Source organism: Lepidochelys kempii, chromosome 4, assembly GCF_965140265.1.
Source record: "Lepidochelys kempii isolate rLepKem1 chromosome 4, rLepKem1.hap2, whole genome shotgun sequence".
Lineage (NCBI taxonomy): Eukaryota > Metazoa > Chordata > Testudines > Cheloniidae > Lepidochelys > Lepidochelys kempii.
The window spans coordinates 42,041,184-42,064,946 of NC_133259.1; the positions used below are offsets into that span (position 1 = coordinate 42,041,184).

Genomic DNA, 23,763 nt, shown 5'->3' on the forward strand with positions numbered 1-23,763 from the left:
GGCATTTTTATCTGTTTGAATAATCAAAATGGTGCTTTCCGTGCCTTCTTGGTTGCAAAGATTTGAACTGCTTCTTGCTGAAGGTCCACAGTCTGGGCCAGCTCATGGTCTATTGAGATGATTGCAAGACCGACCAGCCTCTCCTGTGTCATTGTGGAGCATAGATGTGTTTTTATTAACTTCAGCTTGGAGAAGCTGTGTTCTCCACTGGCAACTGTTACAGGAAGTGTTAGAAGTATGCGCAGAGCAACAAAAGCATTTGGAAAGAGGGTGGTCATCTTATCTGTGCACATATATTCCAGAAGAGCCTTTGGAGTTGATCCTGCTGAAATGTATTCAGTTGATCACCTAAATCACTTGCATCAATATCGCACATGTCTTCATGTGTCAACACTGTATCTAGCGCCTTGCATTGCTGGTGTAGGTCTTCTTCAGGTATACTGAGGAGTTTGGGAATATCATACAACATCCCAAATATACTAGCACCTGGTTAAAGAATCTAGCACCTGGTTAAAGAATTCAACTTTGAATTGTTGTTTGAGGTCTCTTATGGGATTATCCCGTGCCTCATAATCAAAATGTTGTCTTCTTCAGTGACTCTTGTATTCTTGAATGGGTGGGAAAATAGCTTCAGTGTGAAGTTCCTCTGCCAACTTCTGTGCACTCTTCAGAACGTTCTGAAATCCCTCATCTGACTGGTAAGACTGTAGGTATGACTTTGGTTTGTCCAGTTGTTCCATTGCTCCAGATATATCAAGGTCAACACCTTGGAGTCTCTTGCTTACAACATTTATTTCAAACAGTATGTCATGCCACAACACTAAGCCACACAGAAATTTGAAGTTATGTATGTTTCTGGTGATTCCATTTCCCTCTGCCACTGTTCTCCCACAAACAGTTCCTGTCATAGCATTATCCTCCATAATGGCAATTATGACATCATCTATCTTCCCAGTTTGATGTTTGATAGGCTTTATCGCCTCCACTTGACTTTCCCATAGTGTGGCACTCAGTTGTTTCAGTGTCAGAGAGGATGTTCCCAGATGTTGCTTCAAAATTTGCCACCGATTAGTTGATGCAGAGAAAAATACATAGATACTTTGAATTACATTAAAAAATTCAGCAGCCTCTCTAGAAGCTGATGCTGCATCACTGACCACCAAGTTCAATGAATGAGAACTGCATGGGACAAAATAAGCTTGAGGGTTTAACTCTCCAATCTGTGTCTGCGCTCCTCTTGTCTTTCCTCTCTTGTTGGCACTATTATCGTAGCCCTGACCTCTCATGTCAGCTCTCGCAATTCCCGTATCTTCCAGCTTTTAAAGAAGCACATTTGTCATACCAGCTCCTGTAGTATCATCAATGTCAATAAATTCTAGAAAATGCTCTCTGACAGTCACCATTGCAGGGACATTTTCACTAGGTTCTGTTGTTACAAAATGCACCATTAAAGTAATTTGTTCTGAATGGCTGATGTCAGATGTACAATCTGAATAACTGAGTAATATCTTGCTGACTTCAGATCTGCAACAATCTTCTGTTTGACTTTTGTTGACAGTAACTGTATGATCTCATTTTGAATTGTTTTTCCAAGGTAGTGGTGGGTATACATTTCTTGGATGGTGACTCTTCTTATATGTTCCTGGAGTCCAGCATCAAACAGCCATCAGCTCCACAGTTTTAAGGAAGTTTCCATTGTTTGGCACATACAGCTGATCTGAAGTGCCAGGCAGTGCTAGGTTTAGGGTAGCAAGCATTCTCACAATGGCAATAAGCCTTTTCAGAAAATTTTGCCAGTAAAGAGACTCTGAGGCAATTTTCTCTTGATGCTGATCATCTGTGGTGGCCTTTAACCTTAGTCTCATCTCAAGCTCTTTCCACCTATGAAATGCTCTCTGGTGATTTGCTGCCTTCTCATGGCATGCCAGATTTTTCCAGTCCTTTGATCCTGTGGAACCCAATGTGGCTGGAACATTAGACTGGAAGAGTTTGCAACAAAACCAGTATGCAGCATTCTGGGCTTTTGAGTACATAATCCATGGCCTCTCTATTTTGTCACCATTGGGGATTTCACACCAGTAATGTGTTGGATGGAAGCTTCTATTTTCATTGCCTTTGGGGAACATGAAGTTTTTCACTTGCTGTGGCCCATGCTGTACAAGGAAGTCCCTCAGGCTACTGCTCAAGTGGGTCCACAGTCCTGGATCATCTAGACTTAAGGAACTAAACTCAGCAGCAGGTGTTTCTTGTGCCTCCACCACACTCTTCTCTGATCTACACTTTTCTTCAGGAATGTGCATGGTTAGATCCATTTGAGATGGAGATATGGATACTGCAGTCTCTGCCAGGTCACCTGCACTCTGACTAACTGGAAGATCAGGCATCTTCTCACCACTCACATCCTCACTGGGGCCGGAAAGTTCACTGTGAACATTTGTGTCTATATATCTTAGGAGAGCTTCTTCCTGCTTAGATAGAAAAGTTTCCTTTGCTTTCTTTCTTTTTTTGCATGCTGCCCTTCTTTCACTCATGACTGCTGTTCTGTGCCAGCTATAGTGGCTCTCAGCACTCAATTAAAGGGGACAAATAAGCAGGCTGGTAGCAGGGCCTGAGTTTGAGGGAAGATCAGCGTCATAAGGGCCTAACTGGCTCCTACTCCTTCAGTTGACTGCCTGTTCTCCTCAAGTCAGTTCAGGGAAGCAGCAGGAAATGGGAAGCTCCCTGAGAAGCTGGTGTTAATCGGTCCAGGCTCCTGGGGGTACTAGAGAGCTACATAAGAGGCTCTCTCCTCTCTCTCCCTGCAGCTCCTGCTGCTTTTATTTATTCCGACTCATCTTTTCTCCTGCCTGCCTGTTATGTCTCTTGTGCCCTCCTTCCTCCAGCACATAACTCCACCATCTCTGTGCACCTAGAGCAGAGAGAATACATATGCCCCAGCAGCAGACAATTTTCTACACTCTGGGTCCTAGTGGCGCCCCACCCCCAGTCTGCCACCTGAAGCTGTCGCCTCAGTTCGCCTCATGGTAAGGCCAGCCCTGCTTAGGAAGCATCATTACAGAGGAAGTTAAAGCTTGCTGTAGCCTTCACACTTGCAACTGGTAGCTTGGGAAGAAATGTGCTTTCCTGAGAAACAACACAGTTTAACCAGAAAGGCGGCATTTCATGCTTTGTTCTGAGTAAAGGCCTCATTCCGAACCATTGAATTCAATGGGAGTTTTGCTACTGACTTCAATGAGTTCAGATTCAACCCCTAACTGATTACTTATTTAAATAGTGTCTGATTGATTGCTTTGTGAAGTAAGCTCTCAGTTTGATTATTTATGTGTAATTAGACCTGAAGTTGTTTGGCTGGAGAAAAGAATTCTTACTCTCATATTTGTATTTAAAAAAACCCAACAACAACAACAAAAACAAAGCAAGGAAAGTAAATTTGAACTGAATGCTGTCTTACCTCATTCTAGCAAACTTAAATTTGTTTCCACGGTAAACATCTGATGAAGTGAGCTGTAGCTCACGAAAGCTCATGCTCAAATAAATTGGTTAGTCTCTAAGGTGCCACAAGTACTCCTTTTTTTTTTTAAATTTACTTATTCCCCCAAGGCATAATATAATGTGGATTTGTTTAGAAAAAAACATAAGAGATTAATTTGAACAGTAAATAATAATCCTAACTAGTTCAAGTTAATTAATATTTCCCCTGCTTTGAAAGTATCCAAAGCCATAGGCTGTCATAGCAAGCAGATTGGCCCGGAGATTTTGAGGATAGATGAAAATTCTGCTGTAGGAGCAGGTTTCTTGCATTAGTGTAAGAATGTTAACAAGTCTTGAGTCTGTGGACATTGTTAATTACAAGTGTAGAGGGTGCCGTTTATCCTGTTAATTGAAGTCAGTAGTTTTACTAACAGACTTTTTGTTGTTACTAATTTATTTTCTAATAAATACGTTTTCTTAATCATGCAGCCCTTACTTATGTGAATAGTACCATTGAGTTCAACGGACTAAACAAGTAAAAATATTTGCATGAGGCCCGAACTATGATATTATTGTATTGTCTTAAGAACAGATATGTTGCATAATAAGAAAACAAACTTCATTCTCCAGAATCCTAAAGACATACTTGGATTTTAAGTGTTTGGCAAGAAATGGCTGTGCATTTGTGAGGAGGAAAGTGTCATGGAAAAGTAGAGATCAATCAGGCTATTCTTTTTCATCCCCTACCCCCATAGTAATCTATTCAGGTTCTTAGTCAACTGACAATAACAAGTTTTGGTTCTGGTATTATGACTCTGTATTGCAATCCTTGTATGCTAAACCTCTTGTTGAAATAAATGGGATGCTAAGGTCCACAGGGGTTGTCATCCTGGCCCCACTGAAAGCAATGCAAGTTTTGCATAGACTTCAGTGGGACCAAGATTTCACCCAAAGATTCCAGAATCGGGATTTTATTTTGTTGTGAATAGGCAGCTTGTGACACAGGTAACCATGATACAAATCTAATATTTGGGGAACCTGTGAGGTAGATCATAAAACCTGGAAGCTCATTTTCAGCAAATATAAGTTGGTGAATATCTAGGAAAGGGAAAAGTAGTTTATTCAGGAAGGATACGTATTGGCTTAGATATTTGATCTGGAATGGTATTTCCTCCCTGCCCTCCATCTGCTCAATAAATGTATAAATAATAAATACTGAAGTCATTCACTGAACTACCCATACCTCTTCAAACTGAGACACTATAAAAAGTTGGTGGGCACAACTGCCCAATGAGCGTCTGTCCTCATGCGGCAGCTTGTGGAAGTATTGAATCTATTACGTTCATTTTGTATCTCCTAAATAGTTGTTAATTTCCTGTAAAGTGGTCGCAGCTGTCCCTCCGTCCATCTGGTAGGGAGGCCACACCCCCTTGCTACAAGTCCTCTGGAAGAGCACAGTTTAGTGGGAATATGCATCGGGGTCTCTGCCACTCAGCGGGATAAGCCAGTAATGAGTCTAGGAGCCCCGGTCCTCCAAGCAGACAGGGCACTGAACAGTTCCGGGGCTGTAGCTTTCAGTCAGGGTTAAGCAGCAGTTTCCATAATCCCCAGTGCTCCGGCAGGGCGATGCAGCAAGCAGTTAGGTGGCTCTGGCTGGTATTTAGGTCAGAAGAATAATGAGTCTGTTCGCCCTGGCCCTCAGGCAGGGCAGGGCAGGGCAGCAAAGTCAGGAGACTGTGGCCTATAGTCAGGACAGTGCAGTAACAAGTCTATTATTCCGGCTTTCAAACAGGGTGGGGCAGCAAAGTCAGGAAGCTCAGGCCTGTACTCAGGACAGAGCAACAGTGAGCCTCTCAGCCCAGGCCCTCAAACAGGGCGGGGCAGCAAACAGTCGGGGGCCCTGGCTCTGGCGGACTGCCAACAAATGCAGTCCTCTTGGCCTGTGGTGGGTAGGCTGCCACCCCGGGGTGAGGTAGCAGGGGTAGAAGGACACAAGCCCAAAAGACTCCGCTGAATCCCAGACCAGGATCCTAACAGTGGCAGAGTGGTCTGCCATTGGGTCAGCGGAGAAATCCAGCCGCAACACAGCTCTCCTGGGCTACCTTCTACACACCCGTTCGATGGGGGGGTCCGTGGGTCGTCATCCATCTCACTGGGGTAAACAGATAATGGCAGCCCCAGCAACTTCTCGATGTCACGGGCGACCAGCCGCTCTGGCAGTCCCTACACATCTCGGGCGCTGCAGCAGTTGCTGTCCGGTCTGAGCTCCAGCAGTGGGTGAGGGATGTCCTGCTCCTGTCCAACTGAGCTGGAGGGCTGGCCTTTTATACTTCCAGTTCCTGTCCCAGCTGCCCACCGGGGGGGGCTTCCAGTTATCCCAACATCTGTCTCTGAGGGAGGCCACGCCCCCTCGCTATATTTCCCAGTAGCTCCAAATAGAAGACTAAGTACTAGCTCTTAAGGACCAATACAGGCAGAAATACTATTTGAATGTATTTGTTATTAAATGAGCCCTAAGGTACAGAACAAAGCAACTGACAGTTTGTGTTGTGGGGAGCGTGTGTGAGGAAATAATAGTTTCTGTTCTTCTCTTAGGTACCTTGCTTCAGTGACATCAGTTTTAATGGGCATATGCCAATGTTCTTTCAGTTTGCAGTCCAGTGTGTAGGTTAGTGCTTGTTAGTTACCTTTAATTTCTACTACAACTGTCTACAGGGCTGGCTAATTAGGAATACCCACAAATAAATCATAAAGATAGACCCAGTATATCAGTCTTGGTAGACCGCAGATAAAAACATCATAATATTGCTATTACAATCACATCTAGAAATATTGCATTGATCTTTTTTGTTTCATTGTGAGCTCGCTCTGTTCCTGCATTTTAAAATCATAGAATATCAGGGTTGGCAGGGACCTCAGGAGGTCATCTAGTCCAACCCCCTGCTCAAAGCAGGACCAATCCCCAACTAAATCATCCCAGCCAGGGCTTTGTCAAGCCTGACCTTAAAAATATCTAAGGAAGGAGATTCCACCACCTCCCTAGGTAACGCATTCCAGTGTTTCACCACCCTCGTAGTGAAAAACTTTTTTCTAATATCCAACCTAAACCTCTCCCACTGCAACTTGAGACCATTACTCCTTGTCCTGTCATCTGCTATCACTGAGAACAGTCTCGATCCATCCTCTTTGGAACCCCCTTTCAGGTAGTTGAAAGCAGCTATCAAATCCCCCCTCATTCTTCTCTTCTGCAGACTAAACAATCCCAGTTCCCTCAGCCTCTCCTCATAACTCATGTGTTCCAGTCCCCTAATCATTTTTGTTGCCCTCTGCTGGACGTTTTCCATCTTTTTCACATCCTTCTTGTAGTGTGGGGCCCAAAACTGGACACAATACTCCAGATGAGGCCTCACCAGTGTCGAATAGAGGGGAATGATCACGTCCCTCGATCTGCTGGCAATGCCCCTACTTATACATCCCAAAATGCCATTGGCCTTCTTGGCAACAAAGGCACACTGTTGACTCATATCCAGCTTCTCACCCACTGTAACCCCTAGGTCCTTTTCTGCAGAACTGCTGCCGAGCCATTCGGTCCCTAGTCTGTAGCGGTGCCTGGGATTCTTCCATCCTAAGTGCAGGACTCTGCACTTGTCCTTGTTGAACCTCATCAGATTTCTTTTGGCCCAATCCTCTAATTTGTCTAGGGCCCTTTGTATCCTATCCCTACCCTCCAGCGTATCTACCCAGTTTAGTGTCATCTGCAAACTTGCTGAGGGTGCAATTCACACCATCCTCCAGATAATTTATGAAGGTATTGAGCAAAATCGGCCCGAGGACCGACCCTTGGGGCACTCCACTTGATACTGGCTGCCAACTAGACATGGAGCCATTGATCACTACATGTTGAGCCCGACAATCTAGCCAACTTTCTATCCACCTTATAGTCCATTCATCCAGCCCATACTTCTTTAACGTGCTGGCAAGAATACTGTGGGAGACCGTGTCAAAAGCTTTGCTAAAGTCAAGGAACAACATGTCCACTGCTTTGTCATGTCTGCTGTGTCAGTATGAAATATGGCTGTTCTATTTATTTGTTGCACTGAATTTTCAGGATAAGATCCCGAATGACTTATGGATCTTATGTCCCTTCTTTTTAATAATCCTGAATGCCAGTGAGCTGAACTGTCCTTGTATTAATTAACTTTGTTCCCCACAATTCTAACTATTTGTGTTCCCTCCCACTTGCTATTGCATGTTGTGTAGATAATAGCTATATTGGGATCAGGGATCTCTGCAATGCAAAGTCATTAGCCAGAAGACAGCCAAAAGTTGACAAACATTTTTGATATTACAAAGGACAATCACTCACTGTGAAAATGTGTTCTGGTGGTGAAATGTCACCTGCAGCTGAAACATTAGCCGTGCATGATATATGTAGCATTAATAAATAAATTGCAAAGCTGCACAGCTGCCGTACCTTCAAGCCGTAGCTGGTGAAATTTAATAGTTTCAGTAGAACAACAGCATGCTTCACCTGTGCCAGTTCAAGGGCCATGACTTGACTGGCAGGTATAAAATATAACAATCCTTCATTTTCCATTTCTTACTAACTCCCTTCTCATTCTGTGAGTAATTGTCATAATACTGCCTCAGTCTCTTTGAAAATGAACCTCTCAGACAATTTAATTCTTTGAAAACAAATCTCTCTGGCTGTTTAATTAGAGTCATTGTTTGTGACACTATAATTAGTGTTGGGTCAGCATATTAAAGATTTATTACAAACTCTTATTTTCAGAGGTTTAAATCTGGCAACAAAAGCTTCCTCGTAGAGGTTTGGCATACGAGGTCTCATCCTGGGAGATATCTATACAATGCTGGTAATAAATATACAAAGAAATTAAATATAATCTAAATTAATTAATTATGGCCTTCTATAAAAGGCACTCAAAGCTGACAGGTCCAACATTTGACCTACACTTTTAACAAGTGCTTCCCTACAGTGTTCATGCAATGTTTATTATTAGTAATAAAAATGACTCAGTTCTCTTCTGTAATTACATACAAAAATGCCAGTAGCCCAACACTCATGAACAACCCTACAATAACAAACCACTGTGTGCACAGATCTGAAAGCAAATAAATACTGGTGAATAAAATAATTTTTAAACTTCAGACTTTCTAAGAATTATTATAAACAAGCTTTCAAACAAGATTTTAAAAATTCTAAAGCATACATAAACAAGTGTTTAAAAACAAAAGTAGTTTGCTTATACAGGGACCAGTCCACTGAGGAACGGAATATCCTTACTTCATTGAAGCTAATGGGAACTGATTGCTCTCAGCACCCTGTAGAATGAGGTCCTTAGATAGTTTTCTGAGTTTTTTTTTCAAAAACCTACGGTTGCAGTTTTGAAAACTGAAATTTGCCAGTGACATGTATGCATGAAGGTATTTATGGGCGGAATGGACAATTAGGCAGTTGAAACTGACGTAGAGGTAAGGTTGGGGAGAGACACAATAAGAAACAAGATCAAATAAATACAGATGAACTGAGTTGGGAAGACTCTTGTTCAGATTAAGTGACCGTAAGGCCACAGATAGATACAGAGCATGGGGTAGATTAAGGAATGGCAGAAGCTCCGTAAAAGTGGGGAGTCCACTGGTGCCTGAACCATGGCCCTGCCCCTGTCCCACCCCTTCTCCCGAGATCCCACCCCTACACTTCCCCTTCTTCCGACGCCCCACTCCCTGTTCACTCGCCACTGCCTCTCCTCCCTGCACTTGCCCTTACAGCCAGTAAGCCTCCTACCCCCCCATTCTGGTGCCCCTGGGTATATTGGCAAAAACTATTTATTCCTCACAGAACCAAACTCCTATCATTGAGGTGCTCATTCTCCTGATCAAATAAAACTGATTCTGCCATTGGTTGCCTTTGTGTTAGGTGATAGCAGAGTATAAGAAGAAATTCTAGTAGTTGACTAGAGCTCGTAGAAACCACAGACAGTGGAGCTCAAATGTCTGCACTGATTATACCCAGACCAGGTTAAGCCATATGTTCTCAATCAAGTGTGGGGAAATCCCTTGTGGGCAATGGGAAAGGGAGGTACTAAAGTACAGTTATTCTTCATATCTGCTTTTTCTTTTAAGTTATCAATTTCTTTGTTTCTCTTTCTGTCTAGCTTACCTATCTACCTTTCCCTGTTTGTAAAAAAGACAATAAAGACAGTCCTGCCCCAGGTACTCAGTTTTCTCCTTGGTGGTCTTCAGATTCTGGTGACCACTTAATGTTTTGAGCCCTGTGGGAAGCATTTACTTTCACTATAGATATAAAACAGCTGTTGTCCTCTCTTTCTTTATCGGAACCTTAGCAAGCAGTACCCAGTGAACAGTGGAAAAAGCAAGCCCTAAAACTTTGAATTTCAGCATCAGAAATCCTATGAGAACTAAACAATCTTACTTACATAGAACAATGAGTAAATAACCTTGGCCAATCTTTCAGACGCTACCATTAATATTTGTGAAGTATATAAACACAACATATTAAAATAAGATTTCTTTAGATGTGAATAGGCAGGGAGTGAGGAATTTGTGCTTGCAATTATAAGAGAATCTTGTGGGGGGGATGGGCAGAACAGAATGCTGTTGGATATAAAATGCAAGGGAATTTTTCCTTCCGGAGAACTGAGAATTGCCAATATGTAAACATTTCAGTGGGAATTTTACACCACCTCATCTTTATATCAGGCAGCATTTAATGGATGAATGATCTTCTTCTCCAGGTCTTGGCAGCTTTCCTCCAGGGGCCAACATTGAGGATTACAATGACAGTTGATCAGTGGACCTAGTCCAATATAAAGTAGACTAAGACCATTTAAAATCAATTGCTATCAACAAGTCAAACGAACATTATTCATGTTAGAGGCTTTCCTATGAGGATTCCATAACAACATGGAATTTTAATTGCCTTAAGGGCTTTTTCTGTTGTTGCTATTGTTATTGGGAATGTTCTGATTCTTCTGATTAGGCATAGTTTACCTGATTTTTTTCAAAGTTAGGGGATTTGCAACACTCTTGTTTAATCAACGTCTGACAGATACAGCACTCATGAAACTCTTCTTTTTTCTTGCATCATAGGTGGAAATAACACTTCAAGATATCAATGACAACCCACCCATATTCCCAACAGACATGCTTGATCTAACTGTAGAAGAGAATATAGGAGATGGATCTAAAATAATGCAGCTGACAGCCATGGATGCTGATGAGGTAAGAGAATGTTTCTTATTTGAAACAAGAATATTAAATAATACCATTTTATGAACATATTTTGACCTGATCGTGAACAACTGTAATGAGAATTTCACCTGAGCAAGAAGTGCAAATCAGGTTTTTTCTAGTACAGTCTTGCCCTTCTCCTCCCCCACAGTATATTCAGGAAGTATCATAGTTGTGAGTTACTCCCAAAGTTGCTGTCACCTGAGGACTCTGTGAAATGAGTGGATGCTCTCAGTCCATCTTTTAATGAGCAGTTGTACAGATAAAAATATCACAACCCATAGTTTGGTATTAGTTAGCATCCTTTTTGTCATTCTCATCAAAGATGTTACACACTGACTTGACACAGAGACTGGGCTATCACGTTGGTCCTAAAAGTCCTATCACTTTAGCCCATGGTCAAGGCTCTTTGGTAGGGAAGTGTTTGAAACCACAATTTCAGATCCAAACAGCTTTGAACTATGGAAATGTCCAAAATCCAAAGCCAGATCCAAAGTTTACAGACTAACCACTGTGTTAGGCAAAGGTGGCTGTATCTTTAAGCTGGGGAAGCTTTCAAAGTGTTTGCCTACTCTATGGCTGAATCTAGCTACTGTCACCATTACTTGTTACCATGGGCTTTAATTTTACAAAAATAAAAGGGAAAGGAAAGAACTTTGAAAAACTCTACTGCGCATAAGTACTTTTCCTAGCATCTGATGGTCAACCATATAGATTCGGTGCTATCAAGACATTACAACTGACCAGCCATTAAGAATATAATGGAAGCATTCCCGCTGAACGGCTGACCTAGTAATGATATTACAATATTGTTGGAAGTCTTTGTGTATGTGTAATTTCATTGATTTATGCATTTCTTTTGGGCGGAAAGTCATTTAAATGTTAATTGTAATGTTTTATTCATTTTAATTGACTTTCTGTTGACTGTACAAAAGGTTACAATGTCAAGACATGTGTACCAGGCAAGTTTTATTACCAATAAACTAGAAAATCAAATAATTAAAAAACAAACACCTTTCATTTAAATAAATAATGAATTAACTCGACAGTAGTAAGAATAATCCTATAACTCTTTTAGTGTTAGCTTAGTGCTGGCTTCTATGACTGTTTTAATGCTAGTTTATCTAGTTCCTTCTATAACCAAACTACTGGAACACCTCCAATATGAGTACGGATTTGTGTACATCTTCTTTCTTTCGTTCTTTCGTTCTTTCTCTTCCTAGTAGTATCTCTTTTGTAGGGGCAAAGAGCAGTAGGACTTTGTGTCCCTGCCTCTAATAGAAAGGATGTGAAAGTCAGTTATCCACAATGTAAGTTGTGGCCGGTAAATAAAATGTGAATAAAAGAATCATGACTTCATAATAGTGACATGTCTGTTTGTAAGTGTGGAGCCTAATTTTAACATTGTTTGTAACAGGATGATTAAAGCACATGTTTTTAGGAAACATCAGATGATATTAGGTATCAATACCCACCTTTTTTGTTGTTGTTTGTTTTTAGCATACTAATATGCTACTAGAGCTGGTTCCAAAACCCAGTGCGAGTCTTTTCTTTCACTACCAGGGGCACTTAGTTCTTAAAGATGATACTTAATTTTCATAGTCTAACACCAGTTATTTAAAATGTTTCTGAAGAGTGCAAGATGCATTTCTGATATTTGTAACAATGTGCATTTTAAAATAGCATACACATCTTTACCGGTGTGTTTCTAACAATGGAAGATTTTAACTAGGTTCCTTTCCACTCTGAAGTGAACTATATGATCTTTTTTTACATGTAATATTCTTGCCACGATACATTTTTGGATATTGAGGGTCTGACTTTTAAAACCTGGACTACTTTTTGAACCTGTAGTTTATGTCAGCAGATAACTGAGCAATATTTTGCTCATGCCTATAGACATCTACCTACTGGCTGCATGCGCAGTTACTTGTAGGAAGGAATAAAATTGTGGACATAAAAAAGAAAGCCAAATTAAGGCCCCTTCAAAAATAGTGCTCTAAATGTGTAAGAAAATCCTTTGTATGTCATAGTTTTATATAATGGCTTTTGGCCAGTAGTTTTCAAACATTCACCCATTATATTAAGGCATTCATTCAGATCAACATAACTGTGATGAGAAAAGGAGTACTTGTGGCACCTTAGAGACTAACAAAGTTATTTGAGCATAAGCTTTCGTGAGCTACAGCTCACTTCATTGGATGCATTCAGTGGAAAATACAGTGAGGAGATTTATATACACAGAGAACATAAAACAGTGGATGTTACCATACACACTGGAACAAAAGTGATCACATAAGGTGAGCTATTACCAGCAGGAGAGCGGTGGGTCGGGGGTGGGGGGGGAGGGCTTTTGTAGTGATAATCAAGGTGGGCCATTTCCAGCAGTTGACAAGAACATCTGAGGAACATGTGGGGTGGGGGGATAAACATGGGGAAATAGTTTTATTTTGTGTAATGACCCATCCACTCCCAGTCTTTATTCAAGCCTAAGTTAATTTTATCCAGTTTGCAAATTAATTCCAATTTAACAGTCTCTTGTTGGAGTCTGTTTTTGAAGTTTTTTTGTCGAAGAATTGCAACTTTTAGGTCTGTAATTGAGTGACCAAAGAGATTGAAATGTTCTCCAGCTGGTTTTTGAATGTTATAATTCTTGACGTCTGATTTGTGTCCATTTATTCTTTTCCGTAGAGACTGTCCAGTTTGACCAATGTACGTGGCAAAGGGGCATTGCTGGCACATGATGGCATATATCACATTGGTAGATGTGCAGGTGAACAAGCCTCTGATATGATTAGGCCCTATGATGGAGAGGAGAGGTTGGAGAGGTTTTAGTTGGAGTATTCTATCTGCTACCCAAGATCCATAAACCTGGAAATCCTGGGCGCCCCATCATCTCAGGCATTGGCACCCTGACAGCAGGATTGTCTGGCTATGTAGACTCCCCCTCAGGACCTACGCTACCAGCATTCCCAGCTATCTTTAAGACACCACAGACTTCCTGAGGAAACTACAATTTATCGGTGATCTTCCTGAAAACACCATCCTGGCCACTATGGATGTAGAAGCCCTCTACACCAACATTCCACACAAAGATGGACTACAAGCCGTCAGGAACAGTATCCCCGATAATGTCATGGCAAACCTGGTGGCTGAACTCTATGACTTTGTCGTCACCCATAACTATTTTACATTTGGGGACAATGTATACCTTCAAATCAGCGGCACTGCTATGGGTACCTGCATGGCCCCACAGTATGCCAACATTTTTATGGCTGAGTTAGAACAACGCTTCCTAGCTCTCGTCCCCAAAGCCCCTACTGTACTTGCGCTACATTGATGACATCTTCATCATCTGGACGCATGGAAAAGAAGCCCTTGAGGAATTCCACCATGATTTCAACAATTTCCATCTCACCATCAACCTCAGCCTGGTCCAGTCCACACAAGAGATCCACTTCCTGGACACTACGGTGCTAATAAGCGATGGTCACATAAACACCAGCCTATACCGGAAACCTACTGACCACTATTCCTACCTACATGCCTCTAGCTTTCATCCAGACCACACCACACGATCCATTGTCTACAGTCAAGCTCTGCGATACAACCGCATTTGCTCCAACCCCTCAGACAGAGACAAACACCTACAAGATCTCTATCAAGCATTCTTACAACTACAATACCCACCTGCTGAAGTGAAGAAGCAGACTGACAGACCCAGAAGTCACCTACTACAGGACAGACTCAACAAAGAAAATAACAGAATGCCAGTAGTCATCACCTTCAGCCCCCAACTAAAACCTCTCCAACGCATCATCAAGGATCTACAATCTATCCTGAAGGATGACCCATCACTCTCACAGATCTTGGGAGACAGGCCAGTCCTTGCCTACAGACAGCCCCCCAACATGAAGCAAGTACTCACCAGCAACCACACACCACACAACAGAACCACTGACCCAAGAACCTATCCTTGCAACAAAGCCCATAGCCAACTGTGTGCACATATCTATTCAGGGGACACCATCATAGGGCCTAATCGCATCAGCCACACTATCAGAGGCTCATTCACCTGCACATCTACCAATGTGATATGTGCCAGCAATACCCCTTTGCCATGTACATTGGTCAAACTGGACAGTCTCTACGTAAAAGAATAAATGGACACAAATCAGACGTCAAGAATTATAACATTCAAAAATCAGTCGGAGAACACTTCAATCTCTTTGGTCACTCGATTACAGACCTAAAAGTTGCAATTCTTCAACAAAAAAACTTCAAAAACAGACTGCAACGAGAGACTGCTGAATTGGAATTAATTTGCAAACTGTATAAAATTAACTTAGGCTTGAATAAAGACTGGGAGTGGATTGGTCATTACACAAAATAAAACTATTTCCCCATGTTTATTCCCCCATCCCCCACCCCCCACTGTTCCTCAGACGTTCTTGTCAACTGCTGGAAATGGCCCACCTTGATTATCACTACAAAAGGTTTTTTCCACCCCTCTCTCCTGCTGGTAATAGCTCACCTTAAGTGATCACTCTTGTTACAGTGTGTATTGTAACACCCATTGTTTCATGTTCTCTAAGTATATAAATCTTCCCACTGTATTTATCACTGAATGCATCCAATGAAGTGAGCTGTAGCTCACAAAAGCTTATGCTCAAATAACTTTGTTAGTCTCTAAGGTGCCACAAGTCCTCCTTTTCTTTTTGCGAATACAGACTAACACAGCTGCTACTCTGATAACTGTGATGTCATTTCATGGGCACCAGGTAGTAGCCATTGCTTTAATAATTACAAGTCTTAGCATTTTGCTAATTTTTTTAGTCAGTGTGTAGACAGGAAATTTCTATACATCAGACTGTTTGTTTTAATGGGTTTTAAATATTTTGATTTTCTTTCCCTTTCACCTAATTTATGAAAAGTTACTGATTTTGCCAGACCATATCAAATGCAGTCAGTTTCATAGCTGGACTCCATTATGAGAAAATGGGAATAACTGGTTAAATGGAACAAATAATAAAGAGTGTGGTCATCTAAGAAATGCAAAGTTTTCACTGAATGTTTTTGTTAAACTATACAATTACAGGAAAATGCATTACATACACCAGGTACACCTGAATATACAGAGAGTATGTGGACTGAAGCGCTATGCACAGCTGTTTGAGTCTGGGCAGCTGTATATGTTTTAATTTATTTTGTCAATTAGCTGATTCCTGGTTTTTGAACAAACACTCTGGATAAAAAGAGGCATTCTGTCCAGCTGTTCACATAACTATCTTTATCTCTCTAATGGCACCAGACATGAACCTGGCATTTAAGGCTACATCTACTCTGCATGCTCGGGTTGTGATTCCCTTGCTTGTAAACACGTACTCACATTAGCACTCACCAAGCTAATGTGAGTATAAATAGCAGTGTAGCTGCAATAGCATTGGTAGTTGCAATGGAGACACAGCTGAACTATGCCAAGTCCATGCCCACTGGTTTCAGGTGAATTTGTACTCAGCACAGGTCAGCATGCTTCCGCTGCCACTACCCATGCTACCATGGCTGCACTTGGTGAGTGCTAGCATAAGTATGTGTACACGAGCAGGGGAATCACAACCCTAGCTCATAGAGTAGACATAGCCGAAGTGAGCTGTCATTTTAAACAGCAAGTTTATCATTATATTTTAGAGAAGGATGTTTGCCAGTTGGCTGCTACTTCTCCATTACTCCCTCTCCACCAAGGTATGGAGTAGAAAGGGCTGAATTGAGCCCTGTTTTAGATTAACCAATTTATTTGAGCATGAGCTTTCGTGAGCTACAGCTCACTTCATCAGATGTTTACCGTGGAAACTGCAGCAGACTTTATATACACACAGAAATCATGAAACAATACCTCCTCCCACCCCACTGTCCTGCTGGGTATTGTTTCATGATTTCTGTGTGTATATAAAGTCTGCTGCAGTTTCCACGGTAAACATCTGATGAAGTGAGCTGTAGCTCACGAAAGCTCATGCTCAAATAAATTGGTTAGTCTCTAAGGTGCCACAAGTACTCCTTTTCTTTTTGCGAATACAGACTAACACGGCTGTTCCTCTGAAACCTGTTTTAGATTGATCACTTAATTCAGCCTCACAGACATAAAATAATAAAAATAAACATTAATCACTGAAGAGAGAAAGAGAAAATAATATAGTAAATAGATTATGGTGAAACTGACTTGATCTTAAATCAGATTTCAAATCCTGTAGAAGACCAGTGTTTTCCTGCACTTTATTTTACTGACTAGATTTGGTCCTTTTTTTGAACAGGAGTTAAAAAATATAAAAATCTTATCTCTATCTGTCCAGTCCAAATAAATATTAGAAGTGTTTGTGGGGTGTGTGTGCTATTTTGTTAAGGAAATTGTTCTGAACAATGTTTGCAGACAGCAGTCGTTGGAATGACTTGGTCTTAAAGGGTTGCCTCACAAATAACTTGGTCTGACTACTTTTGTTTTTATTTAGGGAGCTAATGCTCTTGTCACTTACACTATCATCAGTGGTGCTGACGACAGCTTCCACATTGACCCAGAGTCAGGAGATCTGATAGCCACCAAACGTTTGGATAGGGAACGTCGCTCCAAGTATTCCCTGCTGGTTCGTGCTGATGATGGTCTACAGTCCTCAGACATGAGAATAAACATTACTATTAGTGATGTTAATGATCACATACCAAAATTCTCTAAACCTATGTATTCGTTTGATGTACCAGAGGATACTACCCCAGGTAAATAAGGAACAAACCTTATTATTTTCTAAAATTGATGGTCCGCACCCTTTATTTTCAGTTGACCTATACAGCAGTGATCACTAATATTGTCACTATTGACACACTAATTTTATTGCTAACATGGCAGAGTATCATTCCATTTTTTTATGTGTGCCATCACTATTTATACATATTATGTAGAGCATAGACATTCACGTAGAAACATGACACAGAGGTTAAATGCTAAAATTTGTTTCTGTTTTTCTTATAATGGTGCCATTGTGGTAAACGTGCAAATATTTCTGTTACATCATTTTTCAGGGATGCAGAACTATAATTAAATAATCCCTTGCAGGTTCAATTTCTATAGAATATGTGCTTCCAAGAAACCACCTCCCTACTCTGTCCAGTCACCCATATCCCACTCATTCACACCATAGGCACAGACCTCCGGGTCAGATACATCCTTTACTTACCCTTTCTCTTCTTCAGGCAAAGTAGGACAACCTTGCTTTGTTTTGGGCCGGTGGCGCCCTCCTCATTTTTATGCTTCCTCCATCTTTTTAACGGTGGGGAGAAAGCCAAATGGAGCCAAATCCCATTCCCTTTAATTGACTGTCTTTAGGGGTGGTCAGGAAGGGCCAAAGTTTCCTCATAGGCAACAGGAGAAGGGATACTCCTGTTGCCAGAGTTAGCTATTGAACAACTGGTAGCCTTTCCAGAAAAGAGAGACTGCAGTTTTCAGGTGTATAAATCTTTACGTGTTTTTGTATAGTGCCCGGCACAAGGAGCACTCCAGTCCTGACTGGGGCCTCTGGGTGCCACTACTAAAAGAGAACAGACAGAAAAAATTTGGGGGGTGGAAGGCACCCAGTGTTCGCAGAAGACCCCAAGTAGTGGACATCAGGTCCCAGCAGGAAGCAGGAGTAGGGGTGCTACATTTGGGGAGCTAGCTGGACTAGAAGAATGTAGGCTGACTAAATATGCAATCTTCATAGACGTGATCTGATATGTATAAGCTGGACTAAGACCCCTAACTTGCCTCAGTTTCAAGTGAATTGAGATTTGAAGTGAAGATTTCACACAGCTCTGTTCATAACTCCATCTTATTCCCCTCCGGGCTGAAACTTGGTATGCACATCCTCAGCCCAGAGTGAATGTTTTTTTCATCATATCGTATACAATGGGAATGGAAATATACTGTGAGAATTCATAGTATTTTTATGCTTCAACATATCAGGTAATGTAGTCTCTCAATGTGTATATTAACAGTAGATGCATCCTGCCCAAAGGACCTGTGAATTACTAGAGCATCAATGAGAGGGTTTTGTAGATCGTTTCTTTTTCATACTACCATTAAAAAGAAGCAAGTACAAAAGGGAAAGAAAATCCCTATAATATTAAAGGGTCAGACTCAGTCTGACCAAGGGAGGAAATTCTGAGTTAAGTTTGAAATTCTTTCCTTCACTCATGCTGTTGTGCATGCTGTAGATAATACACTGCATATGGTGGGTAAGAGCACACACTGTTTGGAGACCACTACAATGCTCAGTGCAATGAATTGAAAAAAAAAGTGCCTCTAGTAGTGATTGCAGTACCATGGGAATTCTTTTACTAAGCACAGAAAGATAGCTGCTGAGGCCGCTCAGGGTAATGCATGCGGTATTTTTAGGCTTGTTATGTTTTAATGGGAATTAGCTTACAGGTGTACATATAATCCCTGCAGGTTGAGACGAGAATATTCTCTTAAATCACTAAAACAATCTTCAAAAATATAGAATTCAAGCATCAAAAATTAATAAAAAGTCATCATAATATGAGGACAATATATTTACTTACGGTCAAAATGTGCTAGATATATACTGGTCCAGCGGCGTTTGGTACAGAATTGTGCCTTCATCCCTCCCTATCACAGGTGCACACAGGGGTGCTGCTGTTAGGATGGTGCAGCTTGTCCCATTCCACTTTCCAATGATCTTGCTCCAGTTGACAGGCCAGTATGCAGGGGGCAGGTAGGTGTTTCCCACTTGGTGTGTTTTATGTCCTAGGTGATACACAAGTGGAGCATTCCCAGTTTTCCATCCAGTGTAGGGACTATAATTGCGGCTTGCCCTTTTGCGGGGGTGCATAAAGGCTCTTTGCCTCCTTTCTTAACCCTGCACTTTGCACAAAGGCCAGCAATGATCGGCTCCTTATTTATTTGCAAATTACAATTGCAGCTGATATGATTACTATACATTTGGTAATTGTATCCAGCATTAGGACAGCCTTTTAGCCACAATCAGCAATATTGAAACATTATGAAATCAAATATCTGTAACAGAACCCAGAACGTTCAGCTTGATTAAACAGATGAAATTGTAGCACTAATTCTCATTCTGCTACTGAGCAGTTTTGATGGTTGCATTGCTCAGATATAACTAAGTGTGTTGTAAAGCATGTAATTTAACTGGTTCCATGAAAAAGCAACAAAATGGTTTTCTGTTTTGGAAATTGCGTGACCTTAATTATAGTTAGTGTTAAAAATGCTTAAACGCTGACACCCACTTTCTAAACTTCAGTAAAGTATAGCAAGAAGTGCAAAAATAAAACAATGGGACAAACTCAAAGGAAGTGGGAATTGTACTTGAATAAGGACTGCAAGAATGGACCCTCTGTGAAGAATGAGGGTTTTAGTTTCCTGACCAAGTATTATGTTATTGCTCATGGTAACTTAAAACAAAAATAGAAATGAAAAGTTTGTTATACACTAAACAGACATTACAACTTTCAGCAGCTCCATTCAAAAAAAGAATAAATGTAGATTTAATAGTTGGCATTTACCTACACCCAGGGTTCTCTTCCTTGAACACTGCAAGTTAAATACTACTGAAGGACAGTATTTTTGTCTCAATTCATAGATTCATAGATACTAAGGTCAGAAGGGACCATTTTGATCATCTAGTCTGACCTCCTGCACAATGTAGGCCACAGAATTTCACCCACCCACTCTTGCGAAAAACCTCTCACCTATGTCTGAGCTATTGAAGTCCTCAAATTGTGGTTTAAAGACTTCAAGGAGCAGAGAATCCTCCAGCAAGTGACCCGTGCCCCATGCTACAGAGGAAGGTGAAAAACCTCCAGGGCCTCTTCCAATCTGCCCTGGAGGAAGATTCCTTCCCGACCCCAAATATGGCCATCAGCTAAACCTTGAGCATATGGGCAAGATTCACCTGCCAGATACTACAGAAAATTCTTTTCTGCGTAACTCAGATCCCACCCCATCTAACATCCCATCACAGGCCATGAGGCCTATTTACCATGAATATTTAATTACCAAAATCATGTTATCCCATCATACCATCTCCTCCATAAACTTATCGAGTTTAATCTTAAAGCCAGATAGATCTTTTTCCCCCACTGCTTCCCTTGGAAGGCTATTCCAAAACTTCACTCCTCTGATGGTTAGAAACCTTCATCTAATTTCAAGTCTAAACTTCCCAATGACCAGTTTATATCCATTTGTTCTTGTGTCCACATTGGTACTGAGCTTAAATAATCCCTCTCCCTCTCCGGTATTTATCCCTCTGATATATTTATAGAGAGCAATCATATTTCCCCTCAACCATCTTTTAGTTAGGCTAAACAAGCCAAGCTCCTTGAGTCTCCTTTCATAAGACAAATTTTCCATTCCTTGGATCATCCTAGTAGCCCTTCTCTGTTCCTCTTCCAGTTTGAATTCATCCTTTTTAAACATGGGAGACCAGAACTGCACACAGTATTCCAGGTGAGGTCTCACCAGTGCCTTGTATAACGGTACTAAAACCTCCTTATCCCTACTGGAAATACCTCTCCTGATGCATCCCAAGACCGCATTAGCTTTTTTCACAGCCATATCACATTGGTGGCTCATAGCCATCCTATGATCAACCAATACTCCAAGGTCCTTCTCCTCCTCTGTTACTTCTAATTGATGCGTCTCCAGCTAAAACGAAAATTCTTGTTATTAATCCCTAAATGCATAACCTTACACTTCTCACTATTAAATTGTATCCTATTACTATTACTCCAGTTTACAAGGTCATCCAAATCTTTCTGTATGCTTTCTCAGTCTCTCTCTAAATTGGCAATACCTCCCAGCTTCGTATCATCCGCATACTTTATTAGCACACTCCCACTTTTTGTGCCGAGGTCAGTAATAAAAAGATTAAATAAGATTGGTCCCAAAACTGATCCTTGAGGAACTCCACCAGTAACCTCCCTCCAGCCTGACAGTTCACCTTTCAGTAGGACCTGTTGTAGCCTCCCCTTTAACCAATTCCTTATCCACCTTTCAATGTTCATATTGATCCCCATCTTTTCCAATTTAACTAATAATTCCCCATGTGGCACGGTATAAAACGCCTTACTGAAATCTAGGTAAATTAGATCTACTGTGTTTCCTTTGTCTAAAAAATCTGTTACTTTCTCAAAGAAGGAGGTCAGGTTGGTTTGGCATGATCTACCTTTGTAAAACCATGTTGTATTTTGTCCCATTTACCATTGACTTCAATGTCCTTAACTACTTTCTCCTTCAGATTTTTTTCCAAGACCTTGCACACTACAGATGTCAAACTAACAGGCCTATAGTTACCTGGATCACTTAGTTTCTATTTTTAAGAAAGGGAAAAAATGTTAGCAATTCTCCAATCATACGGTACAACCCCTGAGTTTACAGATTCATTAAAAATTCTTGCTTATGGGCTTGCAATTTCGGGTGCCAATTCCTTTAATATTCTTGGATGAAGATTATCTGGGCCCCTCTGATTTAGTCCCATTAAGCTGTTCGAGTTTTGCTTCTACCTCAGATATGGTAATATCTACCTCCATGTCCTCATTCCCATTTGTCATGCTACCATTATCCCTAACATCCTCTTTAGACTTATTAAAGACTGAGGCAAAATATTGGTTTAGATATTGGGCCATGCCTACATTATCCTTGACCTGCACTCCATCCTCAGTGTTTAGCGGTCCCACTTCTTTCTTTGTTTTCTTCTTATTTATGTGGCTATAGAACCTTTTTCTATTGGTTTTAATTCCCTTTGCAAGGTCTAACTCTACTTGACTTTTAGCCTGTCTCACTTTATCCCTACATGTTCTGACCTCAATAAGGTAGCTTTCCTTGCTGATCCCTCCCATCTTCCACTCCCTGTATGCTTTCTGCTTTTTCTTAATCACCTCTCTGAGATGCTTGCTCATCCAGCTTGGTCTGCAACTCCTGCCTATGAATTTTTTCCCCTTTCTTGGGATGCAGGCTTCCAATAGCTTCTGCAGCTTTGATTTAAAGTAATCCCAGGCCTCCTCTACCTTTAGATCCATAAATCCTTCAGTCTAATCCACTTCCCGAACTAATTTCCTTAATTTTTGAAAGTCAGCCCTTTTGAAATCAAAAACCCTAGTTGCAGATTTATTTTTGTTAATCCTTCCTTTCAGTTTGAACTGAATTAGCTCACAATCACTTGAACCAAGATTATCCCCTACAACCATTTCTTCTATGAGGTCCTCACTACTCACCAAAATCAAATCTAAAATCGCATCCCCTCTAGTCGGTTCAGCAACTACTTGATGAAGGAATCCATCAGCTATTGCATCTAGGAAAATCTGAGCCTTATTATGCAGTGTATTTACTTTTTTCAGTTTAAAAACAAAATAGAGATGCCTGTCCACGGTTCTGTATGTCCTAAGAATAATTTAAAATAAAAACCATACTGGAATAACCACTCAGCAGCCTAGAAAAACCACAATACAATTAAATAAATAACAGAAAGTCAAAAAAGTCAAAAATGTTCCTGTGGAGTAAAAGTCTGTGAAATTATTGATCATTTTGAACACACTCTTATGGAAAAGTCCTGTAGAATGTAATGAAATATTTTTTTGTAGGTTTTGTAAACCATCTTATGGAATTTAATACACAATTTTCTCCTTTTTTTAGGATGGTTTAAAAAATAGGATATTTTCTATTAAAATCTATTAAAAATTTAGAGTAATTATAGAGTGCACTGTTAGTTTCTGTGGCACCCAACGGGTTTCATTCCTTTTAAATGTATAGGATATTTCCAAGAAAATAATGGATATCTAGCTAAATTAGGTATATTTCAGTGCCTCAGTGGAACTAATTGCATGCTTAAAGTTAAGCAAATACTTTAGTACGTTGCTGAATAGGAATGGACCTCGGTACTTAAGTACTTTGGTAAATTGGGGCCTATATATGTAAGTAATTCCCAATTTAAACAAAAACATACAATTTTGAGGCTC

At 40.8% G+C, this 23,763-nt stretch overlaps 1 protein-coding gene across 1 annotated transcript in view; it reads left to right on the forward strand.

Annotated features, from left to right (window-relative positions):
• The window catches only part of LOC140910365 (protocadherin Fat 4), a 222,123-nt gene that overhangs the window by 105,811 nt on the left and 92,549 nt on the right, over nucleotides 1-23,763 (forward strand). The window contains exons 2-3 of the mRNA XM_073341085.1: nucleotides 10,603-10,734; nucleotides 17,247-17,508. Of these exons, the coding sequence (XP_073197186.1) occupies nucleotides 10,603-10,734; nucleotides 17,247-17,508 (394 nt within the window). The remainder of the gene's footprint in view (nucleotides 1-10,602; nucleotides 10,735-17,246; nucleotides 17,509-23,763) is intronic.